At 32.9% G+C, this 25,492-nt stretch overlaps 2 protein-coding genes across 2 annotated transcripts; both read left to right on the forward strand.

Moving 5' to 3' along the window:
• The first annotated feature begins 271 nt into the window (after nucleotides 1-271).
• On the forward strand, nucleotides 272-4,644 carry LOC129146806 (probable ATP-dependent RNA helicase DDX60). Its single transcript, XM_054701130.1, has 6 exons — nucleotides 272-287; nucleotides 486-595; nucleotides 695-799; nucleotides 1,574-1,699; nucleotides 3,189-3,316; nucleotides 4,482-4,644. Exons 1-6 carry the CDS (start codon nucleotides 272-274, stop codon nucleotides 4,642-4,644), a joined length of 648 nt encoding a protein of 215 aa, XP_054557105.1.
• On the forward strand, nucleotides 4,502-22,915 carry LOC119258254 (probable ATP-dependent RNA helicase DDX60). The gene is made up of 13 exons (XM_037526693.2): nucleotides 4,502-4,640; nucleotides 5,259-5,403; nucleotides 8,292-8,444; nucleotides 9,493-9,597; nucleotides 10,884-11,084; nucleotides 11,790-11,894; nucleotides 12,042-12,186; nucleotides 15,340-15,461; nucleotides 16,439-16,586; nucleotides 18,521-18,663; nucleotides 19,923-20,074; nucleotides 22,447-22,509; nucleotides 22,610-22,915. Exons 2-13 carry the CDS (start codon nucleotides 5,326-5,328, stop codon nucleotides 22,725-22,727), a joined length of 1,533 nt encoding a protein of 510 aa, XP_037382590.2. The 5' UTR covers nucleotides 4,502-4,640; nucleotides 5,259-5,325; the 3' UTR covers nucleotides 22,728-22,915.
• The last annotated feature ends 2,577 nt before the right edge of the window (nucleotides 22,916-25,492 follow it).

A 25,492-nucleotide genomic window follows, 5' to 3' on the forward strand; every position in this document is an offset into this window, starting at 1 on the left:
CAGAATTCTTGAGTTCCATGCATGCTTGTAACATGTTAAAGTATTTGATATATTAATAAAAATTGTTCCTTACACTAACTCTGAAATCAATTTTATTTTTACTTAAATGAAAATAAAGCAAGAAACTTGGCCTTAGGAGAGTAAACTAAAGTCCACACAGATAGTAAATAGTGTATCTATTAAACTTGAAGATCCAGATTTTCCAAAAATTTTGTTTTGAAATAATATCAATTTATTACATTAAAAAAGTGATAGATTATAGTTGAAGACTATGAGCAAGAGAAAAAGTAAAGCACAGTGCATAACATAGTATAAGTACACTTATCAAGGTTTTTTTCCCAGTGCACAGCACTATTTCCTGGGTTTGATTAACAGTGGATTCCTTCATAACTCTCCCTATGTCTGCTCACAATTGTAAAGTCAGATTCCATCCTTGTTTTGAAAATAAACAGATCTTATTGATCATTTCAATTCTGTATTTATAGTATGGTACAAAGAGCGATACAATGATGTTGAAAAGTATGTGTGTTCCCTAAAGGATAATGAATTTATCATTGATCATTATCACCCATGTGCTGCACTTAATGTCAATCATGTGAGTATTAACCATTTTGGAAATTGATTAATTATCTATATGGTTAATAATCTGCATATGAGATACAAAATTAGTAATTTTTTATTTTATGGTTTTTAGATTAAGAAGTATGGAATCCCTTTAGACCTTGAATTTTCCCCTCGGGAAAGCATACTGCTTTATGATGCAATGGTACACATTTGGCCAGAATGGCCAAGAATGCAGGTTTGTGTGTGTGTGTGTGTGTGTGTGTATGTGCATTATATAATGTGTGTGCATTATATAATGCACGACCATTTTTTATATATATGTATACACTATGATATATATATGTATACACTATGATAGCTATATATATGTACACTATATATTTATGTGTGTGTATATATATGTATATATATATATGTATACACTATGATAGCTATATATATATATATGTATACACTATGATAGCTCTAATTCTTTGGCTATGAAAGTCCATCAGTAATGAGCAAATTGATGAACCACATTTATTTTGGTATAGCTAATGGCAATATATTTGATTATTAAGATTATAAAGTATTGTCACAGTGTTACAGTTTTGGTCATATTAAATTTTCTATATATCTACTTTCCCTCCCCCCCAGAAAAGATAAGCTCTACTTGCAAAGTTGGTATGAAGATTAACTGAATTATTATTTATAAAGTGCTTAGAATAGTGCATTTCAATGGTAAGAAAAATGTATTTTTTAAAATAAACATTTTAGAAAATTTTTTTATCTCTAAAACCAATTGCAATCTTTAAAAAATTGTGTATTGTGGTTTCTAATGGAAGCAAAACACTACACAACCATTACATAGAGAACAAAATCACCATCTTATATGCAGTTAACTTTGTAATTGAATTTAAATGGGTATTGACCACTTGAGGGATTTACTTCATAGTGATGTATATGGAAAACTTTAGAAAGGATGGACGATGACTTTATTTTTCTTGGTTTGGGGTTCCTCATTTTCAAGGAATTAGAACCTGAAGAATTCAGCTGCTTCAAAAATAAATTAGTCATCAAGAAATCTGATGTCAAGAAATACGAAGAGGAACTTAAAAAGGAAATGATTTGTTGGATTGAGTTGGTCCCAAGCAAGGTAATTAAAGCCATTTAGATTCATTTAAATATAAAACAAATATTGAATGAATTTGACTTCTTCAGTTACAAGTAGGAGAATCACCCATAAAACTTTTGAGGATTTGAAGATGGATATCTTCTAAACATACACTGAGGTTCTACTCTGAATTTTGTTAGCTAGATGTGAAAAAATGCAAAGGGTTATTACCTAAGCTGTAGCTTGGACAACCCACACATGCTGGTACCATGTTTTTTTTTTTGAATTACATTTGATATAATAAAGCTTAAGTTAGGTTATTTCTTTTCATAGAAGGTAAAAGTTCTCCAGTTTCTGACACCACTGGGTTATTTTGTTGTTGTTGTTTTTTTCCTTAATATTTCTCCAGGCATGACCATTTATGCATTCACTTATTTGGATAGGTGAATGCTTAGTTTCTCTTGTTGCCAACAAACTAGATAGGAGAAATTTTAATTAATATTATTTCTCAAAATATTGGACAATAGTATCACCAGAAAAAACAAGCCACTTTTTAAAGGCCAAACAAACTTCACCACAATTTTCTTTAACATTCTGCCTCCTCTTCTGAAGCCAGAGTCATTGAGGCCTGTTGGGGAGTCATATCATAGGCAAAATGTTGAATCACCAGGTTCTTGTAGAGTGGCCCAACCTCCACCTCACAACAGCTGCAGATGACTCTGAGAGGGGCTTCTTTAGGCTGAGTCAGCAGATGGAGTAGAGGAAATGGAAAAAAATCGTGTTGAGCTTCTTTGAATTTTGATAATGTAGTCAATTATTATATAAATCGATAAATTATATAAATCACAGAATGTAAGCAGAAGCAAAAAGAACATGGCACACACAGTTTGGATAACTTAAGCACTTGTGTCTCATTTCTCCTTGAGGTTATACTGAACTATACTTGGCTTAAGACCAGCATCAGTAGATCTTCTGGATCAACAGATGATTTGTTCTCTATCTTAGGGCTAGGCTCCTAAACACTTGGGAATTTAGCTAAATTCTGCTTTCAAATGATTCTATTTGTTCATATTTTCTGTTTTTTTTTTTCCTGGACATTCTGGTTTGCAACTGTTTTTTTTAATTTAATGATTAATACCCTCCTTGATAGTTGCTCTCTCAGTGTTGATTTGGGTGATAAATTTTAATGATTGTATAATCTCTGGTTTGTATTGGTAGAGTTTTGTGGAAGTTATGAATATTGTACCCCATAGAAACCCTGGTAATAATCAACATTTTGTGACAATATCCATCCCCTTCAATAAACACCATGCTATAGAATATAGACTTACAACACTGTTTATCACTTGAAATATATCACTTGAGTTTTCTGAGATTAGTGCATGATTTGGATTAATTCTCAGCTTCCTCCATAAAAACCCAATCTTACAAATTTGATTTTCAACCTCAAATGTTAACTGATTTTATTACCAATTTTTATTGATAATTACAAATATTTTATGATCTACTTTTTATCTATGATTTTACTCAGTTGAATGAGTTACTGAAGTACCTGAAGCCTCAAACTTTTGACTGTGCAGAAAGTGAAAAGCGAAGAAAGTTTCCATTCTTTGTGGAAAAACTTAAAGAAATGGATAAGCTACCCGCAATATTTTTTGCGTAAGTCTGATTTCTGTAGATAACATTATACTTAATGTTATATTAATTTGAGGTCTTCTGAAACAAATAATTGAAGATGGATATATAGTCTATGATTCATATTAGTAGATTTTTGGGGAATTTTTACTCATATTAAAGTCAAATTATTATACCAGTTTGGGTTAATATGAGAAGGAAAATCTCCATTTTTAAATTATACCTCAAAATCTTATTGCATTATTAAATACCATAGAATTCTCTGGTCCATTAGTTATTAGAAAAGTTACATATAACTTCAAAGTCAGACAAGAGTAAAAGAATAAACCTGTGTTGGGCCAGGCTGTTCAAAGACAATTTCACCAAGTAACTTGGTCCCAAAGTGTAGTCATACTAGAGAGGGAGGACCTTCTCCAAAACAAACACAGATTATGAGGAAAAACTTACATGATATATATATTTCAACTCTTTTCTATCTCTGTCATATATATTGTGTATATCTTCATATATATCATATGTATATGGGAGAGAGAATAGGTATGGTTTGAGATTATGCATCTTCATATGTATATGTATATATACATCCATCCTCTTATAAGTCTTACATAAATATACAAATTTCATAGTCAAACCTGTAATTCCAGGCCAAAGTGTGAACTCCTTCAAATGCTAATAAAAGGAATTTTCATTTTTTTGTGTGGTAATAGGAAAAATTTTGAGCAAAGATAAAAGGTTGAGTCAAGTATGATGAAGTACAAAATATTCATAGAAATCACCACAAAATAAAATTCTTAACTCAAACTGCCTTTCATAGGTGAAATAACTAACTGGTATTATAGAAACAAACAAAAACCCCAATAGTTGTTCTTAAAAAATATTCAGAAATCTTAATACAGGGTGTTTTAAAATGGAAAAAGGAGCAGTTTTGATCCAGTAAAGAGACTTTACCTAATTAACCATTTTATTTATTCTATTTATAATAAAAAATTGAGCCTGTATAGAAAATTTTTGGTTCTTTCTTTTACTCATACAGACTGAATTGGGACTCCAAAGGGTCAAAATGTCTCTACAGAGAATATTACCTAAATAAATGTTCTTGCCATGAATTCTGATTATTAATGCAAACAAATCTAGAGTGACATGAACATGCAACTTTCAAAAACGCTCACATTTTTTTAAAAAAATCTAGATTCAACATTCACACAGTAGAAATATCAGCTTCTCGACTGCGTTATAATTTGATAAGTAAACAAAATACCCATAATGATTCAAATTCTGAAAAGGAGAAGAAAATTTTGATCAAGAAACTGTGGAAAGCAAGAAGGGTTCAAAGGAGAAACTTTGCTGCGTGAGTTTTCTTCTTGAATTGTGGAATTAGACATTTAATAAAACGTGACTATTTGGTTAATTTTATAATTCAAAGTTGTTTTTAGAATGTGTTGATGTAACTTTCTCTTGTTGTGATTAATAAGTTGATTATATTATTCTATTGGGGGATCATAAAGGAGAACATATTGAGTATTTTTATAATTATACAGTTTTTTAAAATAATTTTCTTCTATTAGATTCTTTCCTTCCTTTGCCTTAGAAGCACAAATTGTAAATTTGTGTTTTAGAAATTGCAAATTCGTTTAGAGTGTATGAATTTTATACCTATTTTTGAAGGATAGCTACTAAAATATCAAATATCTCCTTAAGCAAGAGGGGTTAACTAATACATTTATCTTTTAATACTCAAGAAATACCATTTTAACATTTTTGTACTTTTATTATCTAAATGTAAAACATAGAATTATGTGAAGAAATGCCTCTACTTCATGAATATCTTTTAATAGGACAATTGTGTTTGGCTTTGAATTATCTGGCATTCTTCTTACCTGGCATTTATAGACATAACCTCAAACAAAAAAAAAATAAAGGAACATGTTATAATCAATATATTCACTGATTTTTTCTGATTATTCAGTTTTATAAACTCAGGTTCATGTGCTAGAATTCAAAGATTGATTTTATGGTCAGCTGAAATAAAGGAAATGAAAAAAAACCTTAATAAGCTTTGTGAGGCTCCTGCAGACTGTACTTATGCTGATCGTTCAGTTGTGGATTACCAGGTAAGATGAAAAAAATAAACATATTCATTTGAACATGTGTATAGATTATTAGAGATGCTCTAATAAAATACCATAGACTGAGTGGCTTAAACAGCAGGAATGTTTTTTCTTACAGTTTTGTAGTATAGAAGTCCAAGAACAAGGTGTTGGTGGGTCTGGTTATTTCTGAGGGCTGTGAGGGAGGGACCTGTTCACGTCTCTCTTTTTGGCTTGTAGATGGCCATCTTCTCTCTGTATCTTCAACATTGTCTTCTCTCTGTATAGATCTATGTCCAAATGTCTTCTTATAAGAACACCAGTCACAACAGATTAGGGTCCATTTTAATGACTCCATTGTAATGGTCCAGGTAATTTGATGTATTTACCTCTCTAATGAGCTTATCTCTGTGAAGTCATATTTTGAGGAATTGGGGTTAGGACTTTGACATATGAACTTTAGGACAGACACAATTCAACCTGTAAAATGTGTGTGTCTATAGTAATATTCAATGTATAAGATGCATAAACATTTAATGTGAATTCATCTTAATATATGGTACTAAAGTTGGAGGCTGGAGAAGTTAAGATAGCTTTTGTCAGGTGGTACAACTATTAAAATAGCTTGCATATTCATGCTAAGTTACAACTCTAACATCTGCAGTTTTCTTCGGTTTTCTGCAGTTTACTTTGCTTTGTGAGATTGGCTCCATTATTTGAAGTTAACTATTCCTCTTTATTTATTTATTTATTTATTTATTTATTTATATTTATTTATTTATTATTTTAAAACAATATTTGCTTTCCCCCCACCCCCTCAGGTTGAGTCCCCATAGAATTTCCTTCCCCAAGGCACCCGTGCACCCTCGCCACAGTCCCCTGTGCTTCTCCCTCTCTTCCTCTGATCCCTCTCCCTCCTCCTCCCCTGCAGCAATTATCTGTTTTTGCTTTGCTGTGTTTTGTACTGTTATTATTATCTTTTTACACCGATGTCTTATTTGGTTCCCCTATAGTCCTGTTATTAGTGAAACCATCCGATATTTTTCTTTTTCCTTCTGGCTTATTTCACTGAGCATAATTCCTGCTAGCTCCATCCACATTGCTGCGAATGGTATGAGTTTATCTTTTTTGATTGCTGAATAATATTCCATTGTGTATATATACCACGTTTTCTTGATCCAGTCATCTATTTTTGGGCATTTGTGTTGTTTCCAGGTTTTATCTATTGTAAACAGTGCTGCAGTAAACATAAGTGTGCAGCTGTTTTTTTGAATCAATGTTTTTGTGTCCTTTGGGTAGATCCCTAGTAGTGGAATTGCCGGGTCATATGGTAGCTTCATTTTTGGCAGGTTGAGGAATCTCCACACAGCGTTCCACAGTGGTTGGACCAGTTTGCACTCCCGCCAGCAATGTAGGAGAGTTCCTTTTTCACCGCATCCTCGCCAACATTTGTTGTTGCTAGTTTTTTTAATATGTGTCATTCTTACTGGTGTAAGGTAGTATCTCAGTGTGGTTTTGATTGCATTTTCCTGATTATAAGGGATGTTGAACATTTTTTCATATGCCTGTTGGCCATTTGCATTTCCTGTTTGGAGAAATGTCTTTTTTCTGCCCATTTCTTGACTGAATTGTACTTTTTTTTTGAGCCATGTGAGTTCTTTGTATATCTTTGTGATCAGTCCCTTATCAGTTAACTATTCCTTTTTATGGATAAAAATATAAAAATTGAATGTAAACTCTCTTCTGAACAATAGGCTTACAAAGCAGCTTGCTACAAAAGTCTCAAAGTCTCAAAAAGTCAAAATCAGATGTGTCTGTCTTCTGAAAACTCTTTTTTATTCTATATCCACCGTTTACCTAGCTCTTCAGCCTGGAAACCGTGAAGTCATTATTGTCTTGTACTTCTTTCTTACACCACATCTCATTCAAAAAATAATTCTAGAACATGGATAGGCATCCTGAGCAGTGAGTGTTCATAAAATGCTTTTGGGTTGACTTCATGATTCATGTCCTATTCAGAGATTCTTGGTATTACTTGTTTATGCTTGTTTCCCTCCTTAAGATATAGGAGAGAACAAGAGAGGCAGAGTGAGAAAAAAAGGAGACAAAGCGAAAAGAGTAAGAAAAAAGACAGAGAATCAATAATAATAATGACTGACAAGAGAGAGACAAAGAAATTGTATAGACATAGACCAGGAACTTTCAAAGAGAAGGAGAGAAAGAAGAGGAGAACAAGAAAGAAGAAAGGGAAGAAGGAAAGAAGGAGAAGTAGAGAGAGGGGAGATAGAAGGTAGAAGGGAGATCAAAGATAAAAAACATAAAGACAGACAGGAAGACACAGAGGGAGAGCAAGGTGATAATAGAACTTACTTACCAGTAAGTTAAGTTTAAATCAACAGCAAAAATTAGAACAAAATGTGGTGGTAGAAAATCAGACTAAACTGAGAACTTAGGCAAAATGGGTTGGGTACTAGCCTCAGAGTACTCCAGTCCTTTACTCAATTCCCTGTTTCTTAGAATACTTATCCATCCCCTTCAGTGTATCCTCATTGCCGAGGCTGTTCTGGAGACCCTAGTACTTCAGAACTATGACCAGTGATTAACACTTTGGGAGCAAGTAGAGGCTTTCATACTCAATGGCGTGGGGGGCAGAAAATGGGGCACATGATCTTGATGAGGAAATGGATGAAAAAGGGATCACCCTGTATGGGGTAGATCACATTTACCTGTATCAAGTACCAAACATGACTGCCAGGTTCTATGGGATTGTTCTAAAACACCTGGTCTAAAATAGAACTACTTATTTTTAGAAGTGTGACTCTGAAATAATTTCTAAGCAATCAAATAATATCTTTGGTAAGTTAAAGGGTAACTTCTTTAATATGATATTGAAAACTCTTTGGCTGTTTCAGACTTTAATGAAGATCCTACGCAGACTGAATGGAACGAGACAAGGCTATAAGCTGCATGGTCTGTTAAGGAGGGGCATTGGATTTCATCATGGCTCAATGGAATACAGAGAAAGACAAGTTGTAGAGTTGCTTTTTAGATTGAGACATGTCAAGGTTGGTCACATTTGAGGATAACTGTCCTAAAAGCACAACACTTTATTTCTTTGGACTGAGTAGGGAAGACACTCTATCTGCCTTCCCTTATAATCACTCCACTTAGAGGGTTGCTCTGCTATCGTTTTAGCATATCTTACTCTGTTCTTTTAAGCACATTTTTGCATAGGTAATCTAAAACATATACAGTACATTACATATAATTTGGGAACTAGTCTAATTTGCCTAATAGTCTGTCATTAGTATAGTATTAAATATTGTGAAATAAATGTTTTGGAAATATATCATAATACATACACATGTAGTTTATTTAAACATTCTTCTATTGTTGATTTTTTAAATTTAAAAATATGTATCAGCATTTCTGCTTGTTCACTTGGGATCAAGTGCCAGATATCACATTCTATTCTATGTTTTCAATAGTTCAACTTTTAAAATTTTCACATGTGAGTGATAGCACACAAATTTCATCTTTTGGTCTGATTTATCTCATTTAGCATAATGCTTTTTAGATCCATCCATGTCACAAATTCAGTGTTCTTTTCTTTCTCATAGCTGGGTAATGCTTCATTTTTATATATACCTCAACTTCCATATCCACTTAGGTTAATGTTTGATGTAAACTTGTTTCTGCTCTTCTAATGATTTTTATCACTTTGTTTTCTGTCCTTAGAAATTTTTATGTAAAAAAAAAATTTAATGTAAATTTTACTTCCAAAAAAATTTAATGTAAAAAGAATGCATTTTAACTTATTGTTTTTACTTACACACAAAAAATCCAATGCTTAGCAAATGACTTTGATTTCACATCATCTTCTAATCTAAAAATGCTAACTGTAATATTAGGGGAAAACATCAAAGTGTATGTAAATTTCTATGAGATACTTATTCCAAAGAAAGGTTAAGTTTCTATTTTTAGTGACATTGCATTTGCATGATACTTTTATTTAAGAAAAGTGATTTGGGGCGGTCTAATCTACTTAGCATTTAGTGTTTTATGTAGTCTAAGTTGTTTGTTTTCCTTATTTTTTTTAACCCTTTACCATAGGTGGTAACAGCTACCTCATCCCTTGCTTTGGGAATTAATATGCCGTGTAAATCTGTTGTTTTTACAGAAGATTCTGTTTTTTTGGATGCCTTAAACTTTCGACAGGTATTTATATTACATACTTTTTGTTATATTTATATATGTGGGATCTGGATCATCCATCCCATATCAAAATATGGTAAACCATGTTTATTCTGAATCATTTGGTCACAGTAAACATGGGTTCTAAATACATGAGATCTCTCTTTTTTATTTATGCATACAAGAACTGGGGTACAGGCCAGAGGTGGGGGAGGGGTGAGTGGATTCACCAGAGACAGAGTGGGGAGCAGAATAGGTAGACTGACCGAAGTACACTGCTGAGTGGAGCAGTGGGTGAGCCAGGAAAGGTCTGCTGTGCCATTGTGAGTAGATATGAGGGGGGGGAAGGTTGAGAGGTTAAATATCTTAAATGACTTTAAAGATACCACAGAAAGGCTTGCAAGGAATAAGGTATTAGAGGAGGTCTTCAGTGTCAGAAACTTTGAATTCAAATTCCTTCTCTACCATCTATTAACTGAGTGAACTAGTCATATGTTCTGTGCTTTGATATACCTGCACTTTACAGCTAGAATAGGACAAATCTATGGTCATATCCGGGATCAACTGGAAGCCTGTAGCTCCCTGGCTGGGGATCAAACTCATGCTGCAGTGGCTGTGGTTACGTCTTAACCCCTTGCGCCACCAGGGAGGCCCCATATGAGATCTTTGAGGATGATTATATTTAAGTACATGTATTGATTAAATAAATTAATTTTCTTGAGGCTAGCCCTGCTTTGGTAAATATACTGAGTTTGAAGGGAAAATAATGTGAAGAAGTAGCAACAACTTTTTAATACCGAAAAGGAGCCAACAATTATAAATTATAGAGTATCTACTATGTTCTTAGTTCATTCAGGTTAATTTCTGGAAACATAGTAGTAAATAAGACAGAAATTGCTCCTGCTTGAAAGTCATCATCTTTATATGTAAGCATTACTGAAAAAGCAAACACATTTTGATAGTGTATAATTAAAATAAAATATAATTTTAAAGTTTGTTAATTTTTTTAAGTTCCCCTTATCTTTGAGATTTTGTTTCATTTTTAATTTTTTTGTTGTTGAGGCAACATTGATTGATGTCATTGTTTGTATTTTGGAAATAAAGGATCCCCACCTTCAGGTGTTGTTTCTATAGTGCACCCACTACCAAAGCACCCATATTCCACCACTTTGTGAAATTTAGTATATAAGAAACAAAGAACTCTTTTGGAGTCTTTGAAAGTTTAATGTTCTACATGACAAAATAAGTTAGACATTATTTAGAAGGATAAGATTTGAAATTATTTAAAAGTTATGTGATCATCTCTTTAGATGTCTGGCCGCGCAGGAAGACGTGGAGAAGATCTTATAGGCAGTGTCTTCTTCTATGGTATTCCATTACCTAAGATAGAAAGACTCTTAAAATCTAATGTGCCCAAACTGAAGGGTCAATTTCCTTTAAAATTGTCTTTGATTCTCAGACTTATGCTACTTGTTGCTAAAGCAGATGACAGAGAGGATGCCAAAGCAAAGGTAAACTTTCATGGTATTTGAATTAATAAATAAAATCATTTGAGCTCAATTTTATAATGTTACATAAACTGAAGGGAATAAAATAATGTGCTATAAATGAACTCATTGTAATGTTTAATTCTATTTTATGGTATCCTTATTCAAAACAAAAATATAATTTTAACTTTCATGCTTTGAAACATAGAAAAGTAAGCCCATGATTTCCATGTTATTATTATTCCTGGATTCTACATAATTTAGAAAGAAACTTTTTTCTGTATATATGTATTCACTGAAATATTTAAAAATCAATTTCAAAGAAATAATTAATGGTTGAGGAATGCACAAGAGACTAAAATGTTTGTAATTCTTGGTTCTATAATTTTATACCTTATGTTTGCTTTTCATCTCATGCATACAGTTGTGTTTATTACTGTCACTATCCAAATTTTTCTTAACATTTTCTATTACACACATATAATTAAAAAATAAAGGATAGCTAGTATAATGTAGTTAAAGTAGATAACAAAAGAAAATGCAATGCCTAATTTAAAATGCAAACGTTTCATTCACTATATATATATCTCATATGTAGTACATAAATACATACATTTTGCTATGATCTATAATAGAAATGTTTGATTGTCTTTTTATATATTACATTTGGAAGACACACTGCTCAATTTCTTAATGTCTAACTTGATATTTTGACCTATGCCTATATAGGCATTATCAGTTCTTCAGCATTCATTGATATCCTTCAAGCAACCAAGGATCAACAGAGTGATAAAATTTTATTTTGTATATTCTTTGCGCTTCTTAGTCACAGAGGTAAGATTTAACCCTATTTTCACAAAATGAAGGTGTTATTACAATTATTTAATTGTAGTATACAGAAATCTCCTTTATTAATGACTTATTTGTTTGATATTTCTGTGATACAAAGACTGAGGTTAACATGTCACAACTCATTTATAGGGTTACCTGAATCAAGAATGTATTCCCATTGGATATTCTGGACTTGTGTCTCATTTGCACTACCATGAGCCTGCAAATTTTGTTTTTGTAAGCTTGCTTTTAAAAGGTTTATTTCACAAGTTATGTGTTCCAACCTACATACATGGTAAGCAAATATTCCTTTCCCAAACTTCTGCTTGTTAGATTGTTTGGCCAACCATTACGCACATATGAATATGCATGTGCATACACACACACACACACACACACAGGCCACACATGATTTACATATACCCACACACATTCCCTAGAACTTCATTCACTTTGCTTTTTCTCTTATTGTATTTTAAACATTTTTCTTATAATTTTGTATAAATAAATATATTTATAGAAATAGTACTCATATATTCATTGTGTATTTGTAGAGAACTGTGAAGTATATCAAATTGATTTTTTTTAACTTGAAATCTATACGTGTTCTGCATTCTTCCAAAAGTATGAGGCAGTTATGACCCATTTCAAGTTCTCACATGAGATGTGTCATTTTCTTTTTGGTCTGCTGACTATGATTATTAAAGTATTACAAGAAAATATCAGAAGCAAAGGCAAGTCAGCCAGAGCAGGAGTGAGCTCTTTTGGACTGTAATACATGCTAAAGAGAAAGAACTGTGGACAAGGAATTTGGAAAGTACCATAATGCTTTCACTCTCTAGTGGATTTTAAACAGGGGTGAAGAAACAGAGTGGAGTGGAGAAACAAAGGGGAATCTTTGAAACTAATGATGGGATCCCAAAGGCAATTCCAAAACTGAAGGGCAAATGGCTGTTCATTTTTCCCCAGATTCCTACAGCTAAGAGTGGACACCATAAATAAATAAGTTAAATTAAAAAAAAAGGAACCATATAAAAATAGAGTAGATACTAGGACACCAATCATCAGTGCCTGCAGAGGGTACATTGTATGCATTATTATAAAGCAATATTGTAATTTATTAAAATTTCAAACAACTGGAAAGTAACATTTTCTTTTTTAATACTAATTTAAAATTTTTTTTACATCATTGTTCATTTTTAAATAATATTTGCTTCCCCCCATCCCCTCAGGTGTAGTCCCCATAGAGTTTCCTTCCCCAATGCACCCGTGCACCATCACCTCAGTCCCCTGTGCTCCTCCCTCCATCCCTCTGATCCTCTCCCTCCTCCTCCCCTGCAGGATGTCTCTGATTTATCATTGTCTGTTTTTTGCTTTGTTGTGTTTTGTACTGTTATTATTTTGTTACGGTGAAGTCTTAACAAAAGTCTTTGGTTCCCTTATATTCCTGCTATAAGTGAAACCATCCAATGTTTTTCTTTTTCCTTCTGGCTTATTACACTGAGCATAATTCCTTCTAGTTCCATCCATGTTGCTGCCCATGGTATGAGCTTATCTTTTTTGATTGCTGAATAATATTCCATTGTGTGTGTATATACCACATCTTCTTGATTCAGTAATCCATTTTTGGGCATTTGGATTGTTTCCTTTTCCAGGTTTTACCTATTGTAAATAGTGCTGCAGTAAACACAGGTGTACAGGTGTTCTTTTGAATCAATGTTTTTGTGTCCTTTGGGTAGATCCCTAGTAGTGGAGTTGCCAGGTCGTATGGTAGCTCCATTTTTAGTAGGCTGAGGAACCTCCAGACAGCTTTCCATAGTGATTGGACCAGTTTGCACTCCCACAGCAGTGCAGGAGAATTTCTTTTTCACCACATCCTTGCCAACATTTGCTGTTGCTTGTTTTTTTGATATGTGCCATTCTCACTGGTGTAAGGTGGTATCTCAGTGTGGTTTTAATTTGCATTTCCCTGATGATAAGGGATGTTGAACATTTTTTCATATGACTGTTGGCCATTTGCATTTCCTCTTTGGAGAAATGTCTTTTGAGTTCTTCTGCCCATTTCTTGACTAGATTGTTTATTTTGTTTTTGTTGAGTGGTATGAGTTCTTTGTATATCTTTGTGATCAGTCCCGTATCAGTTGACTGGAGTGCAAAGATTTTCTTCCAATCAGTGTGGTGTCGCTCTGTTTTGGTTAATGTCTCTTTTGCTGTACAGAAGCTTTTCAGTTTGATGTAATCCCAGGTGTTTATCTTTTCCTGACTATCTTTGCTTTGGGTGATGAATCTTTAAAGATGTTATTGTGATGTATGTCTTGTAGTGTTTTACCTATATTTTCTTCTATGTATTTTATGGTTTCAGGTCTCATGTCTAGTTTTTTTTTATCCATTTTGAGTTGATTTTTGTGCACGGTGAAAGGTAGTGGTCTAGTTTCATTTTTTTTGCATGTGGTGGTCGAGTTTTCCCAGCAACATTTATTGAACAAACTGTCTGTGTTCCATTGCATAGTCTTTGCTCCTTTGTAAAAGATCAGTTGTCCATATAAGTGTGGTTTTATTTCTGGGCTCTCTATTCGGTTCCATTGGTCTGTGTGTCTGTTTTTGTTCTACTACCTAACTGTTTTTATTTATTATTGCTTTGTAGTACAGCTTGAAGTTTGGAAGTGGGATATCTCCTTTCTCTTTTGTTTTCATCAGTAGGGCTTTGGCTATTCGTGTTTTTTTTTTTTGTGGTTCCATATGAATTTCATCAGTATTTGTTCTATTTCTTTGAAGAATGTCATTGAGATTTTTATTGGAATAGCGTTGAATCTGTATATTACTTTTGGTAGGATGGCCATTTTAATAATGTTAATTCTTGCAATCCATGAGCAGGGGATGTCTTGGAAAGTAACATTTTCAAATGTGTTAAGTTTAGCTGTTAAGAACTGGCTCAGTATATTTCTGAAATGATGAATTGTATGCTCTAAGGTTTTAAAAAATTAAATTCATTATTTTATTTTATTTTATTTTTTTTTACCTTTCCACTGAACTTTTATTTTATTTTATTTTTTGGTGGGTATCTGGTTTTTGTTTATTCCAAAGTCTCTCAGCACTCACCTACTAAAGAAGAGATGGTAAGTTCAGCTGATATCTCTATTGTTTTTCTTTTTATTATTTTATATATGTTTTCCATTTTTGTACAATGTATGCATTTTCATCTTGGTTAGTCCATGTGACATGCCTGCCACCCATTCACCTGTGAACTATCACTGTGGTCCCTTATGCTCTTCCCACCCGTTTTGATCCTACTCTCTTCTCCCCTCCCTGTAGAATGTCTCTGGTTTATAGTTGCCTGTTGATTTTGATTTATTGCTTTTCTTAAGAATGTGAAACAAGCATAACTAACTTTCTCTTGTGAATGTTTTATAATTTTCTGTGTACAAATTAAATTCATTATTTTAAACAGGCTGCAAGTCATTTTCCGAAGATGTGATGGAAACCTTAGTGGTAGTATTAGCCAATCTTTTTGGAAGAAAGTATTTACCACCCTGTGTAAAAAATTTTGAAAAGAACTTTTCTCATTCAGTGGTAAGAAAAAACTATTTTAATTATTGCTATTTACAGGTGAAACAACTTACTACTGAAAAAATCAAAAAGAATCAACATAAAAATTATTATAACTAATGAGAGTATAGTAAGTTTTCAAATGCAAAATACATCTCATAAAATATATAGCTTTCATACATGCTGAAGTTACAAAGAAAATAAAATGTGAAATAATCTCATGAATAATAGATAATAAAAATTAACAAGATACTGTCATTTCACTTGCTAATTTGGCAAAAATTGAACTTAGCAGTTTTGTTGATAGGGCTGTAATATACAGATATATACTTTAAAATAATCTTTAATGTAATATTTCAACCTTTTGGAATTTAAGTGAAAAATATGGTGAAAAATACAAATACAAATGGTGTAAAATATGTAAAAAATTTACATTAAAAATAAATTTGCTGTCATAGTTCTGCAGGTCAAAAGTTCCAAATTTTGCTCCCTCTGAAGACTGTGAGGGAGAATCTGTTCCACAACTCTTCCCTACCTACCGGTGGCTTACTGGCAACCTCCTGATTTCCTAATAAGGTTACATTTTGAGGTGCTGGGGTTTATACATGAGGGATGCAATTCAACCCATAATAGCAAGATTATTTATGATTGAAGATTGGATGCTATTTATGAGATGCATTTTAGCATATCTCTATGTGATAATATTATGCAGCCACTAAAATTTATCTTTTAAAATAATATTCTATGATGGGAACAAATGCTCCAGCTATAATGCTGATTTTAAACATTAGATAATATAATTGAGCATAACACATTTTCTTTACAACCTATTTCCCTAGATGGTAACTTTAGATTTTGTATTTGTACTTTGCTGTAGATAATAGAATTTATTCTCAGAAATATGTTTTCATCCAGACTTTAAAAATTTGTCTCTATGTCTCACAGATTTTGTAATTAGGTGCTTTTTGAATAATTTCATTCATTTCTTTCATTGTTCCTAGGTGATTCTAAATGCTCTTCCCAAGAACTTTGCTGAAGTGGTAGAGGAATACAACAACAGAATTCAGAATAATTTTGTTTCCTTTCTCTTAACAATTTCTAAGTTGGCTGACATGAGAAAAGAATGCCAACTACCACTCTCAGAAACTGGTAAGATTGTGACTGTGCATGAACAAAATGTGAAGCTCATTAAAGCAAATAAATGTAAATGTTTTGAGGTAAAAATAACTTTAGAAAATAAGGGCAAAAGTACTTCAAAAAAAAAAAAAGGAAATACAGGAAACTATCATAATCATTCAGATCTATACTTTGGAAATTTTATACTGAAAACTTTAAATTAGATAAACCACCATAGACTTGATTTGACACTAAATGTTTAAAATATTTTTATATTTTCTAGTGTCATTATGAGCTAGCAGACCATTCTATCATAGTCCCTTTTCTATTGATGCTTCTTGTCTTAGTAGATATTGACACTCATAGCTAATTATATTTTCAAATTTGAATAACTTTGGAAATAAAAGAAATGTTAACAAATGTATTAAGGGTCATCAGTATGTTGTACTTCTTTGAGTACTATCCATTACAACAAGAAGTTAAGAAATAGCTCATGTCTTTGAAGAAAGGATGAATGAAATTAAAATGAAAATAAAGGAAATTTCGGTAATTATGCCAGATAAAATGTAAAACATTGGAAGTAGATAATACACTCAGTGCACCAAAATGGAAAGATGGAGAGAAGGGAAGCTAAGAGGAAAATGGGAACAGAATTCTGTTTTCTTTTACTTCTATTAGAAGCAAGGAGAAAACATGGAGTAAGGGGAATGCTTTGGTATATTTATATATTTTTTTGATACATTTTGGAATGTTGAAGGCTTATGGAAGACAAAGAGAAAATGATCAGTCTATTCAGTCCTGGAATGAGAAATTAGTTAGTAATGAGTTTACTTCATGGAAAAGAACTTAAGTGTTTCTAGGATTGCCTACTTTGAGACTTGGAACAGTATAATTATCTCTCTTTATATTTCTTTAGGATCATTTTTATGGTGAGCAGAATAATGGCTTCCCCAAAGATACCCAGATTCTAATACTGGAAATCTGTCAGTATGTTATGTAGTATAGAGAAAAACAGATGAGACACAAATATAGAAGACAGGAAGAGACAGAAAGAGAAATAGAAAGAGAAAAAGTAGAGAAATAGAAACAGAGACAGAAGGACAAAGAAAGACATAAAAGAAGAGGGTGATTTACAGGGACAATGGTAGCAAGAAAACCAGACAGCATTACAGAGAAAGCAGAGAAGTAAAGAGGAAAAAATAGGATAAGGAGGCAGAGACCAATAGAAGATGAAGTGATTCAGTCAAATAGAAATGAGACATTAGATAAGAGTGTTACTGAAGAGAAAAAAGAAAACAAGTATAAAGGAAGGAATGTAGGGAGGCAGGGGGAGATGATAGAACTATTGTATAACACATATCCCTTGCTCCTTCTCCCAGACTCACCACTCAGGAGACTTGAATGAGCTCCACAGTGCTAGAAATATTTCTGACACTTTTGCTTCCAAGTGATTGAACTAGGAGATTTTTTTGTCCCTTTTATTGGAATAAGAATAGTATAGTTCCCAGAAAATGAGCAATTATGTCAACTTTATCAGTTATGAGAAACATTGCAGTTTTTGTAGCTCAATATCATCTTGATAATAAAACACATTGTAACGATCAGGTAGATGGCTTTGTCATTTGACCTGAGATCTCAAAACAATTGGTGTTTAACAAAGCTTGTCTTCACACTGTAAATGGTGTTTATCTAATTGCTAAGTGGATAGATCTGGAGTTGCCAATAGGATCAGCTGATGGCTGCATATGGTGGTATTACTAACAGTGTCCAGAATGAGATTAGTTTGGGAAGAAAACCCTTTCAGCAATGATCTTGCAATACAATTCTAAAATTTTCCATCTTAAATATTTCCCTTCTTAAACTTTGTTAAGTAAAATGATATTACTAAGCCTGATTTGTTTTAAGTAATTCATGTTTAATAATGGTTTTGATTTTTGTTTTTTATTTTCTAATTCATTTCTTATTAGACTTTCCCGGTAAAGAGTATGAAGATTCTGAACTGGTCTTTCATTTGATGCCTGGGACTGAAAGCAGAACTGCTGTCTCCCCATTTGCTTGCCTGTCCAACATAACTGATCAAGATTTATTTGATTTTAATGTGCTAAGTGATGTAAGTGGATTTTGGTATGAAACTTTCTTTCTCATGTCTATTCACTTAAGAGAAATCAATTTTACATGATTATAATACTAAGGGCTTTGCAAAACAAAGCCATCTTAATCTTACTCCACAGTAGAGGTATACTTCTCACTATAGCAGAAAAGAAATCTTTTAAAAAACTACTTGAATAATTTTAAAACAAAAAATTGGATTAGATAATACAAAAAAGAGTGGTACTTTGATTTAATCAGCATGTATGAATTATTTCTTATTAATATACATCACCATAAGTCCTTGCTATTCAAAGTGTAAATCAAAGTTCAGTAACAACAATATCACCTGCTGGAAATGCCTCATCTTGGGAGTCATCTCAAAAATGTTAAGTTCAGAAGGCGCAGTAATTTTTGAGAAACTCTGCTATTAGCCAATTGAGGGCAATTTGTATTTGTTTGTCATCATTTTTCTGATCCCTACATCTAAAAAAGTGATGTGTGGTAGGATACAAGGGGAAATTGGATAGGGAAGGATGGAACTAGAATTTCAGTGGTGAAATTAATGTAGTATATACAGATATTGATTTATAAAGACACATACCTGAAATTTATATAATGTTGAAATGCAATGCTACTTAAATAAAAATAAACAACAAAATAAATATCAAGTATTTTAATTTCTAAAACTAACACTTGAATCATTTCATTTATTGCACTACGTGATTGGGAATAATGAATCTGACCCCGGACAGTTTATACATAGCATGTTGATAGGAAGTAAATTCTAATGACTGTGTCTAAATCATAGTTAAAATGAGATAATTATATTCTGAAAGGCAGTTTCAGAAAAGAATAAATGTATATGGAAATGGGAAAAATAAGCACTATTACTGTAGTTGTTAATAATTCAAGGTTATAAAATCAAGAATACCTCTTCAGGGAAATTGGATTTGAAGAATATTTATAATAGAGTTCTGAGGTTATAGATGTAACTAGGCAACTTCAAACTTTGAATAAATTATTAGCATCATTTCTGTGATTTCTAAAATAGTATAAATATTTTTAGTGTTGATTATTTTTACTCATTTTTTTGGTTATATATATTAAAGTTTAGAGAGCCTTAATACACTGTACATTTGATAATATTTAATTAAAATATATTGGGTTATAGTTTTAGTTAGCTAAATGCAATAAACAATAATAATCAAATTTTATAATAGAGTGAGGCATATGTCCAAAGAAAAATGCTAACAATCCAAAACTTCTGCATATCCTCAGGCCATGTTACGAACAATAAACATGAATGTAAAAAATATTCCTTTCCTATGCTTGAATAAACAAGATGGAATTGGAAGAAAATGCCCATTGAATGGTTATGTATTGAACTTCTACAAACATGGTTCCTTGTCAATGCTGCAATTGGATAATTGGTATTACCTTTTCTATTTTAACATTCTTTATGGATGTATGTGTGTTTGTGTAAAGAGTGTTTATTATGCTGTGGCATTATAAGTTATTAGAATATTTTTAAGATGCAATAATTTAAGAAAATTAACATAAATTTTGCAATTATTTAAAATGTTTTAAAAATTATTATTGTGGCCAAGATCATATAAGATAAAGTAACCATTTTAAAGTGAACAACTTAGTGACATTGTACAACCACCACCACTACCTAATTACTGAACATTTTCATTAACCCCAAGTCTGTACCTATTTAAACAGTAACTCACTGAACATTGGGTTCATTTGGCTGTTGTGAATAATTGTAAATAGGTCAAATATGACCATGTGTGTACATATATTTGTTTGAATACCTGTTTTCATTTCTTTTTATGTGTATACCTATGAGTAGAATTCCTAGCTTGTATAGTGACTCTGTGTTTAAGATTTTGAGAAATTACTGCAATATTTTCTATAAAAATTGAGCCACTTTATATTACCAGCAGAAATATTCAAGGATTCAAATTTCTCTACAAACACACCAAATTTATTTTCCTTTATTATTGTTATTATCATTATTACTATTGTCATTCTATTGCATGTGAAGTCATGCTAACTTATTATGGTTTTGATTTGCATTTCCTTAAGCACCGGTATTGTCCATATCTTTTTATGTTTTAAAAAGAAGGTGTACATTCTCTGTAGAAATATCTATTCAAATCCTTTTGTTAGCACACAAACAAGGGGTACCCAGGGGCCCCAACATGCACACTCTAAAGGGGGTTCAGCCATCTACTGCATAGGACAAAGGAAGCAGATTGTTAATGTGATAGATATTTAATAGCATTAGTGTGCTGAGAGAGAGAGAGAAGAAAAAAGTTCCTATCAAGAATTTCCCAATAAAATGCCCCAAACTACTCATTCTCTCATTCCTTCCCTCGTGGGTAAATGCCTAGTCAAACAGTATTGACCTCAACCAGGTTCATTAAGGTCCAAAAAGTTTGCCATAAGTCTAAGCCACCTTCCGGTGGGGAGCCATAGGGAAGAGGTTCTGAAGCAGGGCCCAGAAAGCTGGGACAAGAGAACAGCTGCCATTGTCAGCTTCCCCATGTTTCTCTCACCCACATGTCTCTTAGAATTGTCTCTACATGTTTCTTCACCATATGTCTCCTTCCCAGTAGTACCAGGTTGCAAGTGGGGCTGCAAAAGCATAAGCTCTTTTTCTTCTCCCAGTCCACCTGCCTTTCATTAACCTGGCCCTGCCTTTCATTAACTACCTGCCTTTCATTAACCACCTGCCTTTCATTAACTTGCCTTTCATTAACCTGCTTAACTCTGGCCCTCAGTCCCAACAGCTAGTACAAGGTGGCTGCTTGTAAAGGGGGTGGGGGAACATGGTATCTCTCATTGCATGGACCTGTGTCTGTAACACTGACCTTTTGTAAATTGTGTTGTTTTCTTTGTTGTAGAGTTGTGGGGATTCTTTATATATTTTGGATAGTAGGCCTTTATCATCTATATGAATTACAAATATTTTCTCCTGTACATTATCATTTCAATTTCTTTATATAATGTTTTTTGATGCACAATAGTCTTTACTTTTGATGAAGTCTGGCCTATTAGTTGTTGCTGTTGCTTATGCTTTGGGTATTATATCCAAGAAACCATTTCCAAATTAAAGATTATGAAGATTTATCCCTGTTTGTACCCAAGAGTGTTACAGTTTTAATTCTTTTGTCTAGGTCATTGATTCATTTTAAATAGAGTTCTGTAAAGGGTGAGAGATAGAATCCAGTTTCATTCATTTGCAATTGTCTCAACATTTGTTGAATTATTTCCCCATTAGGTGGTCTTGACATGTTGTCAAAAATCATTTGGCCATAGATGTATGGGTTTATTTCTGAATTCTCTATTAGTTTATTCTGCATTAACTGAAGTGATCATGTGGCTTTTTTCCCCTTCCATCTATCAATGTGTTGTATTACATTGGTTGATTCTCATGAAGTTTGAATCATTTGTGAATTCCAGGGTAATTCCCACTGGGGCATAATTTATAGTCTCTTAAATATGCTGTTGGAGTCAGTTTGTTAGTATTTTGTGGTGGAATTTTTAATATATTCATAAGTAATATTGGTGTATCTTTTTTTTCCTTGTGATGTTCACTAAACTAAAAATAGTGAAATATTGACTGCAAAGAACATGAACACTTCACTATAGTCTTTCCATATCTATTTTAATTTTGTCCCAGAAAGGCCAACAATTCAGTGATGATAATTTATTATTTGCTTTACTGTAGAGTAGGAGCCCACTAAAACTGAATTTATTCTTTTAAATATTAGTTTGTTTTCTTTTTTTCTAGGCTCAATATGGGAGATGCCTTTAATTTTATCAGAGACTTTACACTTGTTATTCAGTCCATCAGGTATAGTAAATATTTCCTGCATTTAAAGATCATGTAACCAGTATAAAATTATTAAGCACAAATCAAACTGATAATAATTTAAAAACTTAATCTTTTACAGCATTTCACTAAGTGAATTATGTGATGATGAAAATGATAATGTTGTGTTGGCATTTAAACAACTAAGTGAAGCATTCAAAGCAAAACTTTGGAAAAAAAGAAGATTCAGAAAATATTAAAGTTTACCTAAGTACTATGGTCCTAGAAAACTAAATTCAAGAAATCACCCACTTTTTTGGTGTGTGTTTTAGGAAATGACTCGATACGACCACCCCTTCTTATGTGTTGAAGATGACCTCCTTGTTGATCTATCACAATGCTCAGATACCCTCCAAATTCTTATTCCTTGTCATAAATGATTACCTGTACTGGCTTCCCCTATGGATCCATCTGGAAAAACTACCTGTAAACTTGACTTGATCAAACTTTAGTCAGGCTTGCCTTTTCCCCACAGGTCCCTGACCACTTTTTGGTCTTCTGAATACTGCCTGGAAACATTCCCAGATCAACTGTCCCTGACCAACTGTCCAATCTCAGATCAGCTATGACTGGAAAGGTCACCCAAATTCATTCTCAGGTCAACTGCACAGTCACATCAGACATTCATTCATTCCCTCGCCCCCCACCTTGTTCTTTCTGCCTTCTTTTCTCATCCTTGTAAATCAAAAGTCCATTTTTGCCTGACTCTTGTGATGGCTACGAATCTCACAGTCAGAGTGTTCCCCCTATTATATTCATCTCCTGCCCCTTTTCCCTATTGCAATAGGCGCTCCACATATTGTAGTAGTCTTTCCTTATATCAATCTGGGTTTGTTTTGAATTGAAATTCATGTTGTGCCAAAGAAATAAAATGGATTAACTAGATGAAGCATAGTTTTCATAAATTTATTGAATTTATAGAAATATGCCCTGGTGAGAATGTTTTTATTTAAATATCTAAGTTCTCAATAGGAATTCTACCAACAGTTTTCTTCTAAGAATTTTAAATGGTATAATAACTATGCCAAATGTCACGAATAATTTGGCTTGAAATGGTAGTGATTTTTTAAGAGATAGAAATCAAGCCCATTTATCATAAAATGATATTAAATTATACACCATAGCAGTACGTTAAAGTCTTGAAACAGATTCCCATAGTCTAATTATTCTTAAATAGTTCATGTTGTGCCCAATCACTGTCTTTTAAATATCCTATATCATTATTCCTATCAAATATCAGACCTGAGTATATTTTCATTTCTCCTGAGTCCAGTAGAAGCAGAACTAGAAGGTCTGGGTTACAGGCTATTGAAATATGTTCCATGTGGAATAAAGTACTTCTATTAACTTTACCAATTCATCTACATATATTGCATATGTGTCCTCATCTGCCTTGAATGACTTTATTAACCACTGCTTCCTATGCTCTTGGTTTTTGTGTTTCCCTGTGCTTATATTGGGAGCCCTCTGTTGTGGACTCACACAAGCCTATCTTTACTTTTATTCTTGGCTAGATTGGGACAATAGTGTGGTGTCTCCCCCAAATCCGACACATTGAATAGTTTTCCTAATTTACCTAACTAGGAGTTGTGCCTAATTTACTAAATATTGAGATACACAAGAGACCAGATTTTACAATTGAAATAAAGCATATAAAAACTTCCAAAGACTTTGATGTTGATAGTATGGAGTGAGGGAAAAACAATGACTGTTCTGGTATTGCTTGGGTGAGTGGTTGGTCAGGTGCCAACACACACACTCAAAATAGTTAGAGATAATTTGCCTTTATCAGAGCTGTTGTCAAATATGCTCCCAATCACATACATACACACGTGCTCACACTAACATACATATACATGCATACCCACTCACTTCTACGTTTACATTCAAGTGTCCTACACATCTAAGCCTGACAAGAATACATCTGCTGCATTTTACTGTTTATATCTTTATTTTGGAGGTCACTTTAGACGTCCACTTTAACTTTATTGAACTTAGAATAAGAAAGAATACAACTGAAACTCCCTCGACGGGGGATAGCCACATAGTGTGCTTTCCTTGGTCTCCCAAAGCATGCTAAGAACAACAGACTCTCTTGTAAAGAATAAAATATATTCCAAAGCAGTAAGAACATTCCAGAATATATCCCAAAGCAATAATTTTTTATTATTCCTTTACATACAATTTAATAATATTTATTTAGATAATAAATGCAAATATAGTCATAATTATTAGGAATAGATTTTTCTTTAGCTTAAAAAATTTTGAAGATAAAACATGATTTTATAGTTTTGCTCTGATGTTAGTAATAAAGCAAATTTATCACAAAATCTATATTTTGACATGTCTATTAACAGTTACAGTTCTTCAAATCCTTCTCATGATTTAATAGTCGTCAGCATCTCCAGCAGAGATGGCAAGCAGAACTTTCTCATAATGTCCTGAAGCAAAATTCTGAAAAGAAAAAAAATACAATGTATTTGAAATAAAATGTCATAGTATTTATAAAAAAAAAAACATAATTCCTCTGATCTACAGTATAAAAGACCCAAGGGTCATTAGCTTTTCCTAAAATATTTACTTTTTTCATCCAAAGATTTAATATATTCTGAGAACTAGTTCTAGTGGAAGCTACTGAAAAATTATACCATGGTTATAGTCAATAGAAACAGGTTTATACAAAATTGATTGAATTCTACTGTATATTTATAAGAATTAAATGTTCTGGGCCTCCCTAGTGGCGCAAGGGGTTAGGACACAACCTATGAAGCTGTCCGTAGCCATTTCAGCACAAGTTCGATCCCTGGCCAGGAAGCTACACACATGGCGCAGCAGACCTCTCCTGACTCGCCTGCTGCTCCTTTCAGCAGTGTATTTCAGTCATCTGCCTGTTCTGTTCCCCATCCTGTCTCTGGTGAATCCTCTCACTCCTCACACCTCTGGCCTGTACCCCAGCTCTTGTATG

This window comes from Talpa occidentalis, unplaced genomic scaffold (genome assembly GCF_014898055.3).
Source record: "Talpa occidentalis isolate TD23 unplaced genomic scaffold, MPIMG_talOcc4v2.1 talOcc4.4, whole genome shotgun sequence".
NCBI classification, from domain to species: Eukaryota; Metazoa; Chordata; class Mammalia; order Eulipotyphla; family Talpidae; genus Talpa; species Talpa occidentalis.